At 36.3% G+C, this 24656-nt stretch overlaps 1 protein-coding gene across 1 annotated transcript; it reads left to right on the forward strand.

The window, feature by feature from the left end:
- Window positions 1–2139: 2139 nt before the first annotated feature.
- Window positions 2140–23670, forward strand: LOC139527175 (uncharacterized). Its single transcript, XM_071322485.1, has 2 exons — window positions 2140–2286; window positions 22346–23670. Exons 1-2 carry the CDS (start codon window positions 2268–2270, stop codon window positions 23614–23616), a joined length of 1290 nt encoding a protein of 429 aa, XP_071178586.1. The 5' UTR covers window positions 2140–2267; the 3' UTR covers window positions 23617–23670.
- Window positions 23671–24656: the final 986 nt, after the last annotated feature.

Below are 24656 nucleotides of genomic sequence, written 5' to 3' on the forward strand. Positions count from 1 at the left end.
GAAATGAGTATGACAGTGCTACCCTAGAAATGAGTCTGACAGTGCTACCTTAGAACTGAGTCTAACAGTGCTACCCTAGAACTGATTCTGACAGTGCTACCCTATAACTGAGTCTGACAGTACTTCTCTCGAGCTGAGTCATACAGTGCTACCCTAGAACTGAGTCATACAGTGCTACCCTAGAACTGAGTCATACAGTGCTACCCTAGAACTGAGTCATACAGACTGAGTGCTACCCTAGATCTGAGTCATACAGTGCTACCCTAGAACTGATTCTGACAGTGCTACCCTATAACTGAGACTGACGGTGCTACCCTAGAACTGAGTCCAATAGTGCGTCTGAGTCCAAATGAGTGTGACAATGCTGTCTTATAAATGAGTCTGTCAGTGCAGTCCTAGAAATGAGTCCGACAGTGCTACTCTAGAACTGATTCTGACAGTGCTACTCTAGAACTGATTATGACTGTGCTACCCTAGAACTGAGAGTGACAGTGTCACCCTAGAACTAAGTCCAATAGTGCTACCCTAGAACTGAGTGTGACAGTGCTACCCTAGAAATGAGTCCGACAGTGCTACCCTAGAAATGAGTATGACAGTGCTACCCTAGAAATGAGTATGACAGTGCTACCCTAGAAATGAGTCTGACAGTGCTACCTTAGAACTGAGTCTAACAGTGCTACCCTGGAACTGATTCTGACAGTGCTACCCTAGAACAGAGTCTGACAGTACTTCTGTCGAGCTGAGTCATACAGTGCTACCCTAGAACTGAGTCATACAGTGCTACCCTAGAACTGAGTCGTACAGTGCTACCCTAGAACTTAGTCATACAGTGCTACCCTAGAACTGCGTCATACAGTGCTACCCTAGAACTGAGTCATACAGTGCTTACCTAGAACTGATTCTGACAGTGCTACCCTATAACTGAGACTGACAGTGCTACCATAGAACTGAGTCCAATAGTGCTACCCTAGAACTGAGTCCGACAGTGCTACCCTAGAAATGAGAGTGACAGTGTTACTCTAGAATTGAGTCCGACAGCGCTACCCTAGAACTGAGTCCAATAGTGCTACCCTAGAACTGAGTCTGACAGTGCTACCTTAGAACTGAGTCCAATAGTTCTACCCTAGATCTGAGTCCGACAGGGCTACCCTAGAATTGATACTGACAGTGCTACCCTAGAACTGAGTTTGACAGTGCTACCCTAGAAATGAGTGTGACAGTGCTACCCTAGAACTGAGTCTGACAGTACTTCTCTCGAGCTGAGTCATACAGTGCTATCCTAGAACTGAGACTGACAGTGCTACCGACAATCTGTTGAAAAGAAGGTGAATCTAAAGAAAAAAACAAAACTTTGGACTAGAACAGCACAGAATGTCAATGTACAGAAACACCAAAATATAAAGACAACTTAAATTCCAACCGTAAACTGAAAGAGGGGCGAGGATAAGGACTAATCCGTTCAATAAGCATGTGTGTAAGTTTCAAGACACTGAGACTAACATCCTACATTGTCATGATAAGAATAATCGGTATCTAAGCGGACAACCACAACACTGGCACTTGTCTCAGAAAGAAAATGTCAACATGTATATTCCTGTGTTATATTGAGGTATATAGGATTTTTTTTCTAGAGCACGTGCCAGTGACCCACACATAATATCGAGATCGTAGTCGGTCTTATGGAGGAGGTAATAATTCCATACATTACAGATGCAATGTAGGAAAAATGAGATGTCGGAATAATGATCATGAACTGTCGGAATAATGGGCTGTCGGAAAGATGAGATGTCGGGGTAAAGGGCTATCGGAAAAATGAAATGCTGAAAAATGAACTGTCTCAATAATGGGATGTCGAGGTACAATGTAATTGACTATCAGAATCATGAAATGCTAAAAATAGGCTGGCGGAGTAATGGACATTGGTAGTCGGACTAAAGGATGTCACCAAACATTCACAACATATTGTTATTTATTTCATACATGTATATCTAATACACGTGCTTGATATGTTTACCTTATTACCATATGTTCATCCACGTGCATATTTTTTTTTCTTTCAATAAACATTAATCACCATTGTCCCAAATTAAACGATAAACCTGTGGTAAATTTTGGGTTTAAAGTTCAGTCATAAGAATTTAAAAAGCGGGAAAAGGTTTCTTTGTTTCTTCAATGAAATCAACTCTATATTGTAAACACATTTCACATCCGGGGAATTAAGATTCCGTTTTGACATTTATAGCAGTGTACGCAATCAGACAAACAAGATGCCAAACATTCTAATGGGTAAGTAGATTAAACAAAAAGATATTTTAAATTGAAAGAACATGCTATTTTAATTTGTTGCTTCCGACTCTGAACTAGTTTCCAGTAACTGCTATAAATACACTTATATCTTTACCTAAGTTATTTTTATGTTTCCGTGTGCCTATCTGGTGAGTCTAGCCCACAGTGTTCTACAGACCAAGCAAATATTGGGAAAACGACATATGCAGGCAGACAATTTTTCTTATTCAAGATTTATTGATAACGCTCAGACACATTAATGTGTAACATGAGGTCAAAGTATAATACATAAACAATTGAATGACGAAATGAGCATGCAGTACTATCTAAACATATAGAAATACAATAATTATTGTAGATATTTTAGAATAAACAAGCAATTTTCTTAATAAACAATGACAATCGTTTGTAGACTTCCATATTACATATGGACAATATTCCTTCCAATTTAATATATTGAGGATTAATAGTATAATATTTAGGTAAGTATTTGTTTCTATAATTAACAATAGAATCATGTTGACATACAAATAAAACATGAAATTCATCACCAATAAATTTATGACATAAAGTACATATTCTCTCTGGTCTAGGTATATTTTGCCAACGGCCTGTCTCGATTGGAATACGTAAGTTCGATGTCCTTAATTTAGTTATCCACCCTCTATTCTGTTCAGATAGTCTGATCAGATATTTTTCTAGTCCAAAGTCCTTTTTGAATGTCCCATAAAATTGTAAAATGGTTGAGCTCCGACTAATTCTCTCAAAATTCATCAGTGAATAAAATTTTAAATAAAAAATGTAAAAAGACAATCGTCACTGCAACATTTTTTACAATTAAAAGTTTTATGATATATAGTCTTACCATTCTGAAAGTTTGAAAACCATTGTCTCTGTAAGAAATAAAATAAATCAACTTTCTTAATGTTGGAAAGTTAAATTGGTTGTACAATCGCTTACTCACTTCCTGTGCAATCAATTGGAGCTTTTCTGTATACTTACTTGGCCAAAATAATAAAATATTTATTTCTGTAAATCATTGTTTTGTATTTCTTCACTGTGTACTGATGCATTAATCAGGTTTATTCCTCTAGAAAGGTATAAACACCATAGTGGGTTTGTTCCCAACCTGTTAATTAAGCTTCAATCAAGTACACCATTCTAACGCACAAGTTGTTTTTCTATACCAGAGAGATAGAAAATCTAAAATCAGTTTACAAGGCAAAAAAATGCAGCACACATGATAATAAATCTCAATTCTAAAATAAGGCTCGTTACACAAAATTCAGTCAATAAAGTCATTATTTTGAATATTCCATTATTTTCAATATCAAAAATTAAATTGACTGTACAAGCAGTGGCGGATCCAGAATTTTTCATAAGTGGGGGCCCACTGACTGCCTAAGAGGGGGCCGGCTCTAGTCACGCTTAAGTGATTCCCAATATAAGCAACCAAATTTTTTTTCCAAAAGGGGGGAGGCCCTCTGCCCCCCCCCCCCCCCCCTAAATCCGTCTCTGACAAGTTTTCTGCATTGAATTCAACTTTTAATCACAATACAAAAAAGGCGAAATGCAGATTCTTTTGTAGTTCCGGTACCTTCAAAGGTTTTGGAATGGAGATGCCTAAACCAATATAACAACAATATGCAAGCTTTTATAAGGTTCTTTTTTAAGAAGGTAAACTCTACCATGGAGATGTAATGTTAATCGCAGTAGATCTGAAGTACAGCGCTGGATATAATAAATAAATTCCACCGCTGTAAATTACAAGTCAAGAGCTTGCGATGTAAATTAAAAATTTCTGCGATGAAAATTTTAACCTCAGTGCTACAGATGTAACTGCAGATATATACTGTGTGCCAATGAAAACGCAACACTTTTGTTTTTGAAAAAAATCTTAAAGTTTTTATTTTATTTATATTAGAACTTTATATAGTTGGTTGAAAAATGACTTTTAAGACAATTGTCGACGATTTTACGGTTGAGTGATTTTTGGAACAAATGCAAAGTAAGGGTTATTATTCGCTATAGGCAAAATTTGCGTAGCAAAATTTTTTTCTCAAACCAACATGTGTACCTTGTTTTTAAGTGTGTCCAATCATTCTTAGAAGTGAAATATCATATAATATTGCTTTAAATCCAATGAAAATGTGTCATTACATAACAAATCAACATTCATCAACATTCATCAACATTCATCAACATCACGTTCAAACTTTCAAAAAGGCTAATACAAAAACGGATTCTTTCGTGAAACGAAACGAAATTTTATTTTTCTGTGAATAAACCTCCTTTGCCTAGGAGCACATGACATTAAACACTAAGTATAAGATTACGTACACATATAACAGAAATTATTATGTTATATGATAAATTACGTGAATATTTTCTTTGTATCTAAAATAACAACTTGATGGAATATAATAAAAACTGTAAATGATCGATACACTTGATTAATATATAACTAATGGTCTTCCTGTACATCTGAACTATCTCAACTATAAATTTCTTCCATGTCAGGAATTATTTTATATTTAGTTTACAATTTGATAACTTTGCTTGCATGGTTTCAATCATTTATGCTAGGTTTATAAATAAAAATGGAAGTGAATATACAGTCTAGTTTGAACCGGACAACTCCATGGGCGAGCGAAGCAAACTTCATTCACCCATATTGACATTTATTATACAATATAAAAAAGAAGATGTGGTATGATTGCCAATGAGACAACTATCCACAAAAGACCAAAATAACACAAACATTAACAACTGTAGGTTACCGTACGGCCTTCAACAATGAGCAAAGCCCATACCGCATAGTCAGCTATAAAAGGACCAGATAAGACAATTGTTAGACAATTCAAACGAGAAAACTAACGGCCTTATTTATGTAAAAAAAAAATGAATGAAAAACAAATATGTAACACATAATCAAACGACAACCACTGGATTAAAGGCTCCCGACTTGGCACAGGCACATACATAAATAATGTGGCGGGGTTAAACATGTTAGCGGGACCCCAACACTCCCCCTAACCTGGAACAGTGGTATAACAGTACAACATAAAAACTAACTATAAAATTCAGTTGAAAAAGGCTTAACTCATCAGATAGACAAACATACAAGTGGACAAGTCAGTTTTAACCAGACAAGTCTCTTTGTACAACTCCATGGGCAAGCGAAGCAATCTTTATTCACCCATTAGTCCAATAAACAGTTCAGTTTTAACCATACACGTCTAGATCTCTATGTACAACTCCAGGGGCGAGCGAAGCAATCTTCATTCACCCATTAGTCGGAATTACAGTATACAGTTCAGTTTTAACTAGACAAGTCTCTATGTACAACTCCAAGGGCGAGCGAAGCAATCTTCATTCACCCATAAGTCGGAATTACAGTATACAGTTCAGTTTTAACTAGACATGTCTCTATGTACAACTCCAAGGGCGAGCGAAGCAATCTTCATTCATCAATAAGTCGGAATTACAGTATACAGTTCAATTTAACTAGACAAGTCTCTATGTACAACTCCAAGGGCGAGCGAAGCAATCTTCATTCGCCCATGAGTCGGAATTACAGTATACAGTTCAGTTTAACTAGACAAGTCTCTTTGTACAACTCCAAGGGCGAGCGAAGCAATCTTCATTCATCCATAAGTCGGAATTACAGTAAACATTTCAGTTTTAACTAGACAAGTCTATATGTACAACTCCAAGGGCGAGCGAAGCAATCTTCATTCATCCATAAGTCGGAATTACAGTAAACATTTCAGTTTTAACTAGACAAGTCTATATGTACAACTCCAAGGGCGAGCGAAGCAATCTTCATTCATCCATAAGTCGGAATTACAGTAAACATTTCAGTTTTAACTAGACAAGTCTATATGTACAACTCCAAGGGCGAGCGAAGCAATCTTCATTCACCAATAAGTCGGAATTACAGTATACCGTTCGGTTTTAACTAGACAAGTCTCTATGTACAACTCCAAGGGCGAGCGAAGCAATCTTCATTCACCCATTTGTTGTAAATACCACAAGACATTTTTAACTTATTTGTCATCTTCACAGTGACGTTCTTGTTTAAGGAAAGTCTGCACATTGAAAAGGCATCTCTTTTGGCATGGACACTTTTCAATGCACACTGAACAACATCTACAAAAAGAACAATCACAATGTTCCAAGTCGCATCCACTGCATGTATCACTTTCCGACAGACTTGCACCTGTTTTCTGGTCTGAAAGAAGTGATAGTACTTGCGTACGGATACACGTGTTATCTTTGTTTTGTACGACTTTCGCAATATCTTTAGCCGTATTTTTCAAAGACACAGTGAACATGTCATAAATGATGAGACTTAACCCTTGTCGGCCATCTCTCGCACAACGACCTGCCTCTTGCCAGTAAGAGAGTACAGATTTAGGACATCCAATATGTACAACTAAGTCTACGTCCCGTATGTCGAGACCCATACCCAAAGCAACTGTAGCAATCACACATCGGATCCTACTTTCTTTCAGTTTGAATTCTTTTAAAATTCTATCTTTCGAATCTTGGTGTGTACTTTTATGGAACATTTCAACTAATATATTATTTGGGTCCTTGATGCCATCAATGTATGCCTTTACTCCAAGACAGTCCTTTAGTGTGCAAAATATTTCCGATACTCTATCGATTGATCTGCAATACACAATTACTTTTTTTGATGCAATACCACGAAGGCGTAGATGATCAATCAGCCATTTGAGACTTTCATCATAATCAGATGTTACTCTTTTATAGAATTGTATGTAAATGTTAGCTCTGTCGGGACTCTTGAACACGATGTCTGTACACTCATCAGATAACTGTAAATACTTAAAAATATCGGCTTTTACTTCTTTTGTGGATGTTGCAGTCAAGGCCATTACAGGAACATCAAAAAAACTTCTAAGCTCAAAAAGTCTTTGGTATTCTTTTCTAAAACTCTCCCCCCATTCAGACACACAATGTGCTTCATCAATTGCAATTAATTTAAGTTTTTTTTGCCACACATCTGTCATAAAAACACTTCTCCATTGCGGCATCAATGCTGATTCTGGAGAGGAAAACACAAAAGAGAATTTTCCTTCTTTAATACCTACAAAATAATAAACAATTTCGTTATTCGCAGTACTAGTAGATTGGAAAAGGTGGGGGTTTTTTTTTGGGGGGGGGGGGGGAAGGAGGTGTTCTGATACTGAAATCCTGGGCTTAAAAATACAAAATCCCGAGGTCCCGAATTTTATTAAATTTAAATCCTGACATCCCGAAAATCGAACAAAGAATTCCAGGATCCCAAAAGGGTCAATCCTGATATCCCTAGCTTCATTAAAAACACCTGATCCCGGAGTCCCGAAAAAGGTCATTTCCTCCTTGTATATATAAGTGTTATATGAAAGACAACGCCCGTAATAAGCCTATATATGTTTTATTTCTATAAAACGTTTAGGCTAAATATGGGCAGCGTTTACCTACAGGCAACACATTTTGAATAAAAAGTATTCCCTTTTCCTTCTTTTATTGTTTTAAGATAAGACTTAAAAACAGTTATACTGGCAAAATAGAGAATTGAAATGTGGGAAACCAATATCAGTGTCAATTGAAAGGATCAAAGAGGCAAATTGCAGCAATGAATTTAAAAGTTAAAGGGAGAAAGTGGATGCAACCTTTTCATTAGTCAATTTAAGTCCCATATACATAAATGGCATAATTTCTCGAGATTAATATATTCACAAAAAAAGAAATTGTAACTGATTATACGGTATGGGGATTGCTCAACGCTGAAGGCTGTACGGTGACCTAGGTGGAATCTTGTTTCGCTTAGCATTTATATCACCATCTTCCTTTTTATATTGCATACAAGGTTTCAAAAGTTATTTTACGTACCTAAAATATCATCCTTGTTCATATCAGAGCCAATTTTTGTACATGTAAGGTTGAAGCCTCGAAGACTGGATATTTGGTCATCTATTAAACATGTGAGCGGTGACACCACTAGCGTGATCATAGACTCATCAGATAAAATAGTTGGAAGAACGATGCAAAGTGTTTTACCATAGCCTGTTGGGAGAAGTCCTAAAACATTTCGTCCATTTACAACTGTCAAAGCTACTTCAATTTGCTCATCTTTAACCTCAAATTTCATGTTGTATTCAGACTTCAGTGAATCAAACTTTGCTTTTGCACGGATTGCGTCCATCGTTTGCCAACTTTTTATTAATAAAACTCTGACGTGTCAGTTTGGCGCGTTTTCTTTTGGCGCGTTATACGATATTACAAGCTTCATTGAAAAATGTCTTGTGCAAATTGTAACAAAGTATTCATAGAAAAGCCGAACAATTCAGGATATTACAGATATTCTTTGGAAAACTCGCTACCTTGTGGCGATGAAAGTGCTAGAAACATTCTTGTCAACATCACAGGATCGCAATTAACACCGGCTCCAAATAAACGACAAGGACAATTTTTATGCCCTGAATGTTGGTCCAAGTTGAATGACACAGCAAAATATCAAAAAGCTGTCACCGAGTTTTGGAAAAGAACTGACAATGACACCTATATTGCCCAGAAAAGAAGGTTGGCCTTAACACCTGGAAAATCCCCTTTGAAGAAATTTGGTCGGATTAGTAGTCCTTTGCAGGTATGTGAAATATTCCATACCGACTTTAGTAAGGATGCAATTTAGTACACATGTCTCACCCTTTAATACATAGATATCAGTAGGTCATGATATAAAGACATAGAAGCATATACATATATATATATATAATCGAGTCTAAAGGAGGGGCGAAAGTGACCAAAGGTCTGTCATGCTAATAGTTTTACATAAGTAATTCTTGGGGCCGTTTAAAGCATGCTGTTGTGAGCCAAGGCTCTGTGTTGAAGGCCGTACCTTGCCCTTTAACTTGAATGGTTTACTTTTATATATTGTTATTTTGAGGGAGAGTTGTCTCATTGGATCTCATCCCACATCTTTATACATCTTACAAATCGAAAATTAACTGACAACGACATGGCTAAAAAAGAAAAAAGACAAAAAACAGGTTACAAGGCAAAACATATTATAAAACTGAAGACTAAGCAACATGAAACCAAAAGTACAATGTTAGATATAGGCTAAAATAAATCTATCATATAAACCTCTCTCTGTTATGTTATCTTTATCTCTGTTATCTTATCTGATTGTCTTATCTGTTCTCTCTCTCTCTCTCTCTCTCTCTGATTATCTATCTGTTCTCTCTCTCTCTATATCTCTCTCTCTCTCTGTTATCTTATCTGATTATTTCTCTGCTCTCTCTCTCTCTCTCTCTCTCTCTCTCTCTCTCTCTCTCTCTCTCTCTCTCTCTCTCTCTCTCTCTCTCTCTCTCTGTGTTATATTATCTTTATCTCGGTTATCTTATATAATTATCTATCTGTTCTCTCTCTCTTTATCTGATTATTTCTTATTTCTCTGTTCCCTCTCTCTGTTATCTTATCTGTGCTATCTCTTTCTATCTCTATCTCTCTGTTATCTTATCTGATTATATCTCTGCGCTCTCTCTCTCTCTCTCTCTCCCCTCTTTGGTCGGACGACGAATATGCCATTTGTTCTCTATCTCTCTCTCTCTGTTCTTGGTCGGACGATGAATATGCCTTGTTTTCTTTTCTATTTTAACAGAAAAGGAAATCCAGTAAAAGTCTATTTACCAAGAAAGGGACACAGGCTACAAAATGGGACCACATCATAACCGCTATTAGAGCAAGACAATACCGTAGAGCAATTAAAGGACTGTACGGAGCAACTAAAGGCTCGAAAAGGAGTTTTATTGAAGTAACCAAGGATATTGTTAGAAAAGAAATTTCTGAACTGCTTCATAGCGATACTGGAAATTCTTTCCATCTATTTCAAAAAGTTAATATACCAAATTTAGAATCTTTCTCATGGGACGAGGCCCTTACTAAGCTCCAAGATTCATGCCCTCTTTTGTATAATGCCCTGAAAGGTGCTATGACAGCAAAACAATATGAAAATAGTTTGGTTAAAAGTAAATACGTCAATTTGAAACCGAAGATTGGCACTGTAGCTGCTCTAATCTTGCATTCCAAAGCACCACGTAAAGCAAGTTTTTTACCAACATTGTTCTCGATCCAGTTCTGGAGAGGTGGTTTGAAACGGGAGTTGATAAAACAAATAGCCCACACTGGCATCTGCAAAGGTTATGATACAACTCTTGTAGCAGTGGATAGCATATCTTCAGATTTTGATTCAGCTGCAGTAGTTTGCAAAGAGAAAATTGAGGGACAGTTTAAGAACGCGCCAATCGCCGAATTGCTGCAACACGAACCAGCTAATCCGGATTTAAGAATTGCTATCACTGCTACAATGGAAAACATTGAAGATGAGATTGTTGAACCCTCATCAAGCACCGGAAATACCCAAAATGACAATCTCGGTGACAATCTCGATGACACAATACCATATGGACTTGGTGAATCTGATTCAGATGATGGTGGTGATCCGGAAATTTTAGAAGAAAGTTCGGATGACTCAAATGTTATTCCTTCAGATGAAGACCTGAGCCTATCTGATGAAGATGTTGCAGAAATTGAGAGCGGACCTGAGGAAGTTGAGCCAGAAATCGCACACCCTGGATTTACAATGTGTTGGGATAATGTAGGAAAAAAGGTGACTACAAGAAATCCATCTGAGGATAAGAAGAACGTATACCTCAATATGGCGCTCGGGTACATAGGAGTAAACAGAGTGCAAACAACGCATCTTGATTGGGAAGTTAATTGTGAATTAAAGAAGGCCGTAAATTTATCTCCTGATGTTTTTGTTCCCAACGCTAAAGACACGGAAAATCTGGAAAATAGAATGAAAGTCATCGTATCCAGAATAATAACAAGACATTTGCGCTGGTTCAATAGACATCTAGGTGACTGCACCACTCCGCATATTCTACATGAGTATTCTAAAGAATCTTCAGAAAGAAGTGTGTTGATAAACCTTGGGGTTTTCGATGTAGACCCATCATCCACGCAAGGGGCAATCACCATTTACGAAAACTTACAGCGCTATATTCCATCTGTACGAGAAAAGCCATATACTTCTATAGTTTTCGGTGATGGTTTGAGCTGCGAAAGAGGAAATGATGCTCACCGTGCCAGGTGTAACGGTCTGAACCCATGGGAGCGTTTGGAAGGTTGTGAACCTGCTGTTCAAGAATTCCACAAGGAAATGCTACTGCTGCAGGATTACTATGACGAATTCTTCAAAGGGTCAAGCGCGGCAGATAGAGGCACACTTAGCCACCTAAAAAATATTTTTAATTACAGGCAAGATATATCTGACAACTTCAATCACGCATGGGAATTAATGTGCCTTACCACGGAGGGTTACGTTTGTCTTCTTGCAATGAATTTATTAGACATGAAAACCGCCAATGACAGACCCAACTCTGCACCAGAACAAATTGAAAATTCGTCCAATGATGAAAGAGCCCAGTATCTTCATTCTGTGTCAACTGCAATCGTGAAAGAATTATGGCATCATTTCGATCATGACCCCCTTCAATTTGATGACAATTCGGAACCAGACCGCTATTGTTGCGGAGAGGAAACTGGAGAAGATGTTATTTTGTGTGGAGCTGGACGAAACTGTTCACATGGAGAACTGTTTCATTATACTTGCGTTGGTTTGGATCCGGATGACCTCCCAAATAACTGGTTCTGCAGTGATGCATGTAAGGATCATCAAGATATTTATCCGTACTGCACATGTCAGCAAGATCTAGGAAACGATGAACCCATGATTGGCTGTAGTGCTGGATCTAGATGTACTGGTCAGGAATGGTATCATTTGAAATGTATAACTATGACAGCAGATAGTTTACCAGAAGGGGATTGGTTCTGTAAAGCAGCTTGTAAGAAGGCAAAAAAGGGCAAACCAAAGAGGAAATCAAAATCAGCAAGCAAAACCGAAAATTCTCCGAATTCTGATTTTAAATGCAACTACAGCAGAGCTATTGCTTGGGTTGGTCTAAATCTTCTTTGTCGTCGGGATGCTGTAAGAGAGGCTGATGGTGAGGCTATGCTAACTCATTGGAAATTCGACCTTATTCATTTCTTCTCAACGAAACACCCAAAATATTTGATTCTTGCACACCGTTTGTTAGTCTCTGTAAATGGATGGCTCCCCGAAAAGTTGAAGAATGACCTAATATACAACAGAACGGTTAATTAGGGTGGTGGTATGGGTAGAAATCTTCCTCAAGATTTTATGAACGAAATATTGAATAGGCTTTTTAAAGACATTCTAGACGCTGCTAAAGGGAGGTATACTAAAACCACAATCCAACGATGTGGTCAGATTGTAGGTCCACTTGGCGAGGCGTTGGATTCTGTGTTTGATTCCCAAATTATAGAGAAAGAGTTGTACAGACACCGAAGAAGGGAATCAAACAGAGACAAAAATATTGAAAGAATGATCGCCTTTCTTCAAGGAGACGACCTTTTCTCTACAATCAATGGACGGCATCATAGAGCTTTTGATCCATTTGTTCATAATGAGAATCCAAAGTTCCCAGGAAAGTTTCAGCCAAAAATGAAACAATTATCAAAGAGACTGGATAAACGGCGAAGAGTGATAGTCGATGCGTAGAATTTCCAATTTCAAGACTGGGGATTTTTTTTATTGTCAAAATGATCTGCATATATTAATTACTTCTAAAATATTAATTATAATTATTGATTAAGATACGATAAAAAAAATCTATTTAATTTGATTTTTTCAGCTTTTTTTTTGGCATTAAATTTTAATTGTCTGAAATACTTGCAACCGGATTTTAAGGATCTTTATTTTAATAATTATAGATATCAAACTTGTCTAATTGAATACATGCTACTTCGTGTATGATATGCATGAAATATTTAGCAAATCAATCTTTAATTTCGTAAGAAAACTTTTCTACGATCTCACCATGATCCACAGTTGAATAAGACCGTAAGGCTTTAAGCGGGAAATAACACGTGGCATTCTTTTTACCCAAAATGTCTCAACACGCAGTGCGTAAGCAATTAGACAGGTTTGATGATCATTTTCAGAAGAAAATTGGTGGTCAACAAAGTCGTGAAGCCTTTCTTTTTACCGACAGTAAAGGGAATTATCTTCTGAGGAGTGTACAGCGCGATGACACAATTATTAAGTTTGTTGTGAAAAGGGGGGCTACAAGTAGGAACGCCAAATTTGTCGAAGAACTTGTAGGTCGTATTTCAAGTTGTAAGTCGGAAAGGCCGTTAGTAATGGTTTGGCTTGGAACTTGCGAGTTCACAAAAATTGGAGCTCACCGAATTATTTCTATCAATTCGTGTGAAACTATAGATGGCGTAATTGAAAGACTAGTATCCATAAAGACAAAAATACTAGAGGTTAAGTCGTCGGCTGAGGTCATTTTTTTGTCGTGTCCAATATTTTCAATCACCCACTGGAATGAATATCAAGGACACGCCATTCCAGAAACGTTTGCAGACGAGGACATCAAGCTGCAGGAAATAATTGAAAGTTTTAATACTAAATTGGACTCTTTAAATTCCACTACTTCGGGACCCAAATTTTCGTTAGATCTAGTAAAATCCAGCAGAGTACGTCGGGGACGCAGTAGGAGAAATATCCAAACTCATATATCGTATAATTTTAAAGATTTGTATTTAGATGGAATTCATCCAATTGAAATTTTAGCAAAACTTTGGCTTAGAAAATTGCAGAATTTGGTACTTGATAAATGTTTTTAACCAGTTGTAAAAATTATTTTCCCCCATTCTTGAAATTAACTTGTACATTTCCGTTAAACTGACAACGACACAGATTGCATAACATTATCTAGAAGAAATAATATTTGAAATATCGGTGAATATAGATTGCTTCGCTCGCCGATTTTCTTATAATTCAGTAATGATTTGGATTGGCTAAAAATTACGTTGTTGGCTATGTCGTAGCAGAACACAATTAAAGGAGAAGAATGTTGAGTATGACAGAAACAGAAATGGACCGATAATTAAGTTACAAATTTATTCACAACACATATGTTTTATATGCTTATATACGGCGAACAAAGAATGAAATCAGAGGACGGAGAATTTCGGGAAAAACTTTCCAAAACTATTTCGAGAAACAATACAGAATGTTTTTACTATACGGTGAATGAAGATTGCTTCGCTCGCCGAATGAAATCAGAGGACGGAGAATTTCGGGAAAAAATTTCCAAAACTATTTCGAGAAACAATACAGAATGTTTTTACTATACGGTGAATGAAGATTGCTTCGCTCGCCGAATGAAATCAGAGGACGGAGAATTTCGGGAAAAAAATTTCCAAAACTATTTCGAGAAACAATACAGAATGTTTTTACTATACGGTGAATGAAGATTGCTTCGCTCGCCGAATGAAATCAGAGGACGGAGAATTTCGGGAAAAAACTTTCCAAAACTATTTCGAGAAACAATACAGAATGTTTTTACTATATACGGTGAATGAAGATTGCTTCGCTCGCCGAATGAATTCAGAGGACGGGAGAATTTCGGGAAAAACTTTCCAAAACTATTTCGAGAAACAATACAGAATGTTTTTACTATGCGGTGAATGAAGATTGCTTCGCTCGCCGAATGAAATCAGAGGACGGAGAATTTCCAAGACTATATTTTGAGAAACAGTACATAATGTTTTTATTATAGTAGTACGGTGAATGAAGATTGCTTCGCTCGCCGAATGACATTACCAGTGAGACATTTATCGAAAGTTCAAACCAAACGACTAAGGAACAATATACAGACTCTATAAAGATAACTGACACGTGTATTTAACTTTGCAGAAATTCCCATATATATAACAATTGTTTTTCATATATTTTGAAACCATTCAAGAGACTGACAAATGAAAACATTAGTTGAAATAACTCAGGTATAATATATAGATGTTAAGAAATTATTTTCAACGTTTCCCTTAATGAAGGTTCTGAAACATTATTGGGGGGAGGGGGTAGGGGATAGTGTTTTTCTTTAACACCTTAGAAAAAAAGAAAAAAAAATTTTTATGAATCAGAGAGAAAATGTGGGAGTTTTTGCTATTAGAATTAAAAAAAAATTCTATGATTGATCATGTGTTGTGAAAAATTAACTCCTTTCTTTCAAGGATATATGAGCCAGTCCATGCGAAAAGGTACAAAAACGAAAAATTTACGAAAATCTAAAAAGTGTGCATAATTATTGGTAGTAGACTTGAGATTTATAAAACACATTTACTTTTCCTCATATCATCAAGCTGTGAGCTACACGCACCTGCAAGTGTTGGGACCCCCCCCCCCCCGTAGTTTTATCAAGATTTATAGTGAACTCATTCATATATTACAATAATTTTCAAAGCACAGTTTAAATGGCTTGATTTGCCAATTGATAATGTTAACCCCGGTAGCAGTGGGGATAAGGCTCCCGCTTACGATGCGGATATCATTGTAATCAAACCGGGCAACGGTTCGAATCCCGTGCAACTAAGGTTGATTTAAATAATATTAAATAACTTAACTTAACTAACTTAACTTAACTTAACTTTTCGAATCCCGTGCAACTAAGGTTGATTTAAATAATATTAAATAACTTAACTTAACTAACTTAACTTAACTTAACTTAAATTTCAATTTCTAAAACACAAGATGTCATAGTTTTTGTATTTTCCCTCGTGTTTTAATGTTGTCTTACTTTCTTTAAACCTGTAGAACTGACGGAAATTATTGACTTTTGTCTCTGTAGTGTCGTAAATTTTTAAGTTTCTGGTCGGTATAGCATTAGTCCGGGGAACAAATGATTTTACACTTGCTCAAATACCAAAAATTCAGATATTTCTACGTCTTTTTCTGTTTTAGTTGACAAATTCGGGATAGAATTGCCAATCTTATGAATGTTTACATTAATGTAATTTTTTTCGGATAAAATCGTTTTTGAAAAATACTATAACAAACTTTGATAACGTGTCCTGTAAAGTTTACAAAAAGGACTTTTGTACCTTTTCGCATGGACTGGCTCATATTATATTATCGTTTCATAAAAATGCTAATAAGAATTTCTTTTTTTTTCTTTTTAAAACAAACTGTATTCTCTTCTGTATCTTAAAGCTAGAAATTACATTGAAACCAATCCTCGGTTAACAATGCCATAAGTTCGTTTTTTTTCATTTGAATTTTATATTCCGAAAATTATTTAAATTTGGGCGCCATGTTTAAACTGGTGTTATTGAGCTCCGACTCGAGAATAAAATTTTCTTAAAGTGATGGATTAACTATTTCTTTAGCACAAGTAAGTATTTTTTTTAATAGTTTTCGTGCTTAAGTTATTCAAAATGATATTTGGTCCGTTAAATTTTTGACATAGAGAGAATATTGAAGCAATTTTGTTCCGACCTGAAATCATGTCGGAAAGTGCTAAAGGAAATTGACGTATCTCGATATGACTTCGCATTCAAAAAAAAAAAAAAATGAAAATATCAGTATAAAAACGTTAAAAATTGAATAAGAATGCGAAGTCATATGTTATAGGACTAGGGTTATTTTGAACGGACATAAACCGAGTTCACCGCTTTTCAACATACGCACCATTTTCACGATTTTGTCATTTAAAGCTTGGCTAATGTCATGAATTTTCCCGCCCTTATTGTTAAGAAACTGCAATAAACATCTGAGTAAATGCCAGGACTTTCTGACAACCAGCGACATGCAGTTTTGGGCATGATCCAATGAAGCCTTTCACAGCATACAATTACGAGAAGACTGAAGTTGTAGCGTCTACAATAACACCAATCATCCACAAATTCAACCAAAATTGATCATTTAATGATAAGTCACATCCCGGGGTACAAAACGCAAAGAAACGCTCAGCAAGACCGATACATTTGGTCTTTAACATATCCGATATCGACTCTGATGGCTGTCCAAAGGTCACGAGAGTTCAATGGTGGTCACGGTAGAACCTTTGGAGCAGTTTCAGTAAAGCACCATTTGCGCAGAAATTGTTAAAGAGCACCACAGTCTTTCCTTAGTGTTATCTGAACGGCCGTTTGGCGTAAACATTGAGTTCTGTAGACCAAAAATCATGCATTATGTATCAAATAACCGTCAGTGGTGGTTACATAGACATTTAGCACCCGCCTTGGCCAAAAGTCATGCTTTTCGTCGGATTTTAGTCCGATCGAGCAAATTTTGCATCAGATTTGACATGGTTTAGACGATGAAAACCACCACCAATATCATAAAGTCAGCTTGAGTTTTCTTTGCGGGACAAGTGGAGAAACATTCCTCGGGATTACATTAAACGCCCGGGATGATCAATTCCACGGCGTTGTCGAGATTGCGCTGCACCACGGGGTTGGAACATTTTTTGTTATGACTGTGAGTTGATGATTCGACATTGGATGTTTCGTTTACCTATTGCGCCTGAAAGATGACAAGGAAACATTTTTGTTTGATATCGATCTATTGTTAAAATTGTTAATTTTCAAGAACAATTTATTTTGAAAGATTATCATTTCTAATATAAATTTTATTTTTGAAAAACAAAGTGTTGCGTTTTCATTGGCACTCAGTATATAAAAAGTTAAACAAATTTGAATGGAGATGTGAATTTTGGCCCGTTAGATCTCAAATCAGGCGTTGTAGATTAAGTCCAGCGGTAGAAATGTAATGTCCTGCACTGAGGACAAAAGTCCAGTGTTGAAGATATAAACTCCTGCGCTGCAGATTTTAGTCCAACGTTGTAGAAATATAAACAGTTAAACGCTGGAGATGTGAAGTTTGTCGCTATAGATGAAGATATAAACTCCAGAGGTAAAGTCTAACGTTGTAGAAATATCAACAATTAAACGATGGAGATGTGACGTTTGCGCTATATATGTCAGTTCAAGCGCTGTAGATTTAAAGTCATATCCAGCACTAGACTTTGGATCTCAGGTGCTTGACTTGTAATTCAGTGGTTGTCGTTTGTTTATGTGTTACATATTTGTTTTTCGTTCATTTTTTTTTTATATAAATAAGGCCGTTAGTTTTCTCGTTTGAATTGTTTTACATTGCCTTATCGAGGTCTTTTATAGCTGACTATGCGGTATGGGCTTTGCTCATTGTTGAAGGCCGTACGGTGACCTATAGTTGTTAATGTCAGAGAGCTCAATACTCAAAATTATGATAAAAGAGATGACTTTTCATTTCCTATCGTTAATTATTCGTTTTTAGATGGTGACGTTCCCTTGTCACCATCTTATAGCGTTTATATATCTCAACTTGTACGATTCGCTAGTGTATGTAACAATTAACTAGATTTGAGCGAGAGAAATTTATGTATTACTGAAAAATTATCACACCAGGGTTTTCGATATCTCAAACTTGTCAAAACTTTTACTAAATTTTATTATCGGTACAAGGGCATCATTCGTAAATATAACTCAATATACAGACATCTTATACGTTCAGGTATTTCACATCCCATCTTTTATGGTAATATTCTTTACAAAGCACAAAAATGTCAGTTTTCACCCCAAAAGCTAACAAAACCTTAAAACAGACTTATTAAGAATAGTTACGATACTGTTGTCAGGTCATTAAAGACTGCACACTTTGGCTTTAATATTGATTCACTTATAAGGTCTTTGCGTCGGAATTAAACACATTTATTTTAAAACCAGTTGTTGGCATGACACGGGTTATGTTCTTCTCATATATTTTAGGATGATATAATACTAAACCCCAAACGAAAGGGATTGTGCCTAATATTCATATGATGAAGACATAATCTTTCAATCAGTATAATTGGGGTCTGGAGCTTGCATGTCAGTAACTGCTAGTAGTCTGTTGTTATTTATGTATAATTGTCATTTTGTTTATTTTCTTTTGTTGTGCGTTTGTTTTTTCTATATTGGCCAGAGGTACATGTATAGGGGAGGGTTGAGATCTCAAAAACATGTTTAACCCTGCCTAATTTTTGCGCCTCTTCCGGGTCAGAAGCCTCTGTCCTTTGTTGATCTAAGTTGTATGATTTTTGTCGAGCCTGCAACTTTTGTTGCAGAAAACTCGATATAGGGAAAGTGATCCGGCGGCGGCGTTAGCTAACTTCTTTAAAGCTTTATATTTTAGAAGGTGGAAGACCTGGATGCTTCATTCTTTGTATATAGATGCTTCGTGTTACGAAGTTTCCGTCAGTCACATGTCCAATGTCCTTGACCTCATTTTCATGGTTTTGTGACCACTTGAAAAAAAAGTTCAAATTTTTGTAATGTTAAATTCTCTCTTATTATAAGTAATTATAGTTTAACTATATTTGGTATGTGCGTACCTTGCAAGGTCCTCATGCCCGTCAATCAGTTTTCACTTGACCTCGGCCTCATTTCATGGATCAGTGAACATGGTTAAGTTTTGGTGGTCAAGTCCATATCTGAGATACTATAAGCAATAGGTCTAGTATATTCGGTGTATGGAATATCGAAGGACTGTAATGTGTACTTGTCTAGCGAGCAGATGTCATCTGACCTTGACCTCATTTTCATGGTTCAGTGGTGAAAGTAAAGTTTTTGAGATTTGGTGTTATTGTCGAGCCTGCAACTTTTGTTGCAGAAAGCTCGACATAGGGATAGTGATCCGGCGGCGGCGGCGGCGTTGGTTCACTTCTTAAAAGATTTATATTTTAGAAGGTGGAAGACCTGGATGCTTCATACTTTGTATATAGATGCTTCATGTTACGAAGTTTCCGTCAGTCACATGTCCAATGTCCTTGACCTCATTTTTATGGTTCAGTGACCACTTGAAAAAAAAGTTCAAATTTTTTGTAATGTTGAATTCTCTCTTATTATAAGTAATAGGATAACTATATTTGATATGTGCGTACCTTGCAAGGTCCTCGTGTCTGTCAGACAGTTTTCACTTGACCTCGACCTCATTTCATGGATCAGTGAACAAGGTTAAGTTTAGGTGGTCAAGTCCATATCTCAGATACTATAAGCAATAGGGCTAGTATATTCGGTGTATGGAAGGACTGTAAGGTGTACATGTCCAACTGGCAGGTGTCATCTGACCTTGACCTCATTTTCATGGTTTAGTGGTTATAGTTAAATTTTAGTGTTTTGGTCTGTTTTTCTCATACAATATGCAATAGGTCTACGATATTTGTTGTATGGAATGATTGTTAAGTGTACATGTCTAGCGGGCAGATGTCATGTGACCTTGACCTCATTTTCATGGTTCAGTGGTCAAAGTTAAGTTTTTGAGTTTTGGTCTTTTTATCTAATGCTATATGCCATAGGTCAACTTTATTTGGTGTATGGAAATATTTTATGAACTTTATGTCAGTAGCGCTGGTTTCTTTTGACCATGAGCAGGTTTTATTAAACCGTGACCTCATTTTCACGGTTCATTGCACAGTGTTCAGTTTTTGTGTTTTGGTCTATTTTTCTTAAACTATAAGTAATGTGTCAACTATATATGTTGTATAGAAGCATTGTTAGCTGTACCTGTCTGCCTGGCATGGTTCATCTGACCTGGACCTCTTTTTCAAGGTTCATTGGTCTTTGTTTAGTTATCTTGGTTAATGTTAAGTTTATGTGACAGTTGTAATAAAGCTTAGCTTTATACTTAGGACTATCAACATAATATCAATGATTAGTATAGAAGGCGAGACATTTCAGCGTGTGCACTCTTGTTATCTAATACTATATGCCATAAATCAACTATTTGGTGTATGGAAATATTTTATGATCTATATGTCAGAAGCGCAGGTTTTATTTGACCTTGACCTCATTTTCACGGTTCATTGCTCAGTGTTGACTTTTTGTGTTTTGGTTTGTTTTCTTAAACTATAAGCAATAGGTCAACTATATTTGTTGTATGGAAGAATTGTTAGCTGTACATGTCTGTCTGGCATGGTTCATCTGACCTTGACCTCATTTTCATGGTTCATTGGTCAATGCTTAGTTATCTTGGGTCATGTTAAGTTAATGTGACAGTTTTAATAAAGCTTTATATTTAGGACTATCAACATAATATCAATGATTAATAAAGAAGGCTAGAAATTTCAGCATGTGCACTCTTGTTATTTTTAGGTTTTTTTTGTATAATTCGGAGTTAAGTATGACGTCCATTATCACTGAACTAGTATACATATTTGCTTAGGGGCCAACTGAAGGACGACTTCGGATGCGGGAGTTTCTCGCTGCATTGAAGACCCAATATCTTTCATTCGAAATCTAAAGGATAGGATTTTTCATTTGCAATCATACCACATCTCTTTTTTATAAACAATTCAAAGGTAGAATAGGGAATGGAAACTGAGAAGGTGTAAAAAAGTAAACAACCCCGCCAACGGCAGAAAACAGACCAAGCCAACCAAAGGGTCTTCAAAGCAGCGAGAAATTTTCATACGCGGAGGCGAATTTCAGCTGGCCAGTTATTTACATACTAGTTGAGTAAACATATTACATATGTACTAGTTTTGCAACATTGCATAACAAAAGCTTACACCTACCGAATAAGACTATTAACCGGATTTGTAATAACATAAGGAACACGACGGGTGCCACATGTGGAACAGGCTCTGCTTACCCTTACGTTGCACCTGATATCACCCCTAGTTTTTGGTAGGCTCGTGTTGCTTAGTCTTTAGTTTTCTATGTTGTGTCTTCTGTACTATTATTTGTCTGTTTGTCTTTTTATTTTTAGCATGGTGTTGTCTGTTTATTTTCAATCTATGAGTTTGACTCTCCCTCTGGTATCTTTCGTCCCTCTTTTACAATTTAGATTGGTAAATAATTTGCATTTTATGAGGTTAAATTTTCCTTTTCTATCTCTTGCCTCTCTTTTGCAGCCTGTTGAATATTGAATATCGCATAACTAATCAAACGCATACTTATCAATACACGACATGGATGGCGGGTTTAACGAACTTGACTTCCATGAGGGTCTTGTACAATCGGTCATCACATACATCAATATATTCATGTATTTATTTGTTTTCATTATCCTTTGACTTTATCATTTCAGTGTTAAAATCAAAATGGTTCTTCATGGTGATTCTTTTGTTGATTCTTCCACGACCTGCTGTCAGCATTTCTGAGGAAATAAGAGAAGCAGTTACTTCTGGCCTTGAAATTGGAAAGGAGATCGGTGAACTGCTTTCAAATAAGCAATTTACCAGTTCTTTAGCAAAGATCGCAAAAGGAATAGGTCCCTACCTTGGTGCATTAGGCCCATTCGTAGGGATCGTTTTAGCGTTTATTCCAATAGAGTCTGAAGAGTTGTCTTTCATGAAAGATATGATGAAGAATATCGATAATCGTTTGGATCAGGTAGATAATCGATTTAACGATATCGAACGATTGATTAAGTGGAATGTTGTTCAAGTCAACTTCGGGCAGATAGAACAAAGAATAAAAGCAGTGTCACGTGAGTTTGAGCATATTTATAATGTTCCAGAAACTGCCGTGCAAAACCAGAAGGAGCTGTATATATGGAGTTATAAAAGTGATTATCAGAATAGTGGCACGAAGTTGTATCAAGCGATTGTCCTAAAACAAGGTACATTTCAAGAAGATCTTGGTACTTCTGTTTTGCGTTATACCAAAAACTACTGCTACAAGACGAGGATATTTTTAACCGGTGTAATGCAACTTCTCTTGCAAGCTGTAAAAGTAGAATTAGGCTTTCTTTCAGTTATCAATTTTACTGAAAATGCAGATTATTTTAAGTTGGATTGGGAAAATAGAATACAGGAAGTTAGAGAGAAGTTCGAACAAATTGAAAAACAGTGCAGATTTAATTATTACCTCCAATCTGGAAAGGATATCGACGAATATTCTTCTAAAAACAAAGGTCTAACACACGACCAATTTGCTAATGGACTATACGATCATCTTTCCATTAAATACTACTGGAGGAACTGGGCTGTTATCTCCTATGACCCGATAGGAGATGACAAGCATTGGGCCGAGGTCAGTGGAGGTTACATCAAACTTAGGAAAAATGGAAGAAACATAGTAGTGGCGAGTGTAGAGAGGAGTCATCCAGTCATGGATCTAGAACGAGCGAAAACGAAAATGTATAAAGTACCAGTAACACAACGTGGTGGAAGTTGGTGGACTGGGTATAGGAGAGTCGGTCGACGGGCTGTAGATATTTGTAACTCATTAGATAATAAAGAAGCATCATTGGTTAGTGTTATTACTATGAGCGCGCATAGAGCTTACGCTTACCCTAATTATAGATGGAGAAGAGTCAGCAGAATTCCTTATTATGATATCAGTGTATTTGGTTAAAAGTGTTGACATAATATTGTCAATTCTAAAATAGAATAAATATTAATTATCTGATATGTTGTTGGTATTGATACACCATTATTTTAAAGGACATCGAAGTTACGTTACGGATGCATGTAGTCTGTGATTGAATTTACTGAAAACGATCATTTAATATAAGAGACACAGCTTCCCTTGAGGGCAATGATACATCTACCTAACTACATTGTTAACCCAAAAACAATTAAAATTGAGAAAGATGAAATACAATTTGTATTTTGAAGGGAATGGTTATAAACATTAAATGTTTTTGACGTCTCTAATTTCATCAAAGGTATTTTTATATTAAACGTAAGAAAGACTGAACGACTCAGTTCAACATTGTTTTGAGCAACAAGTTAACTGCGGTTAAATTATGTAAGAAAGGAACATAATTATATTTAATAAATACAATCAATTTTTTTTTTTAAGTTCTTCAAAACTAAAATTATATAGATGCCGCTTTTCACTGAAATAAATTTGTTACGTGTTGTCGCTTTGTTGAAACGATTACGAAACTGAGTAATTTTCTTTTGTCTCGCCTGCGACAATAGGTATGAAATGCTTATAATCTAATACGCCAGACGCTTGTTTCGTCTACATCAGACTCATCAGTGACGCTCAGATCAAAATAGTTATAAAGCCAAACAAGTGCAAAAGTTGAAGAGCATTAAGGAGTGAGGACCAAAAAAATGTGCCAAATACGGCTAAGGTGATCTAAGCCTTGGATAAGCGAATCCTTAGTATTTCTAAATTTTCATACTTTTTTAGACATGAAATTTATACATATGACTCTATAAGTCACGGAAAGCGAGACATAGGGATTGCTATTCAGGCGATGGCTTTAAAAATTTAGTTTTCTGCTTAAGTCAGTTTATTAGGACCTTTTTGTTATATATTAATGATATTTTCTATGCAGTGTCATTATATCAGTACATATCAGTTTGCAGACTATTTCTAGGACCTGCTTCCTCGCTAGTGCAAAGTTTAGTGAGTTTGAAATAGTAAGCAATTTACAATGT

The sequence above is a fragment of the Mytilus edulis genome, chromosome 6 (assembly GCF_963676685.1).
Source record: "Mytilus edulis chromosome 6, xbMytEdul2.2, whole genome shotgun sequence".
Taxonomy (NCBI): Eukaryota; Metazoa; Mollusca; class Bivalvia; order Mytilida; family Mytilidae; genus Mytilus; species Mytilus edulis.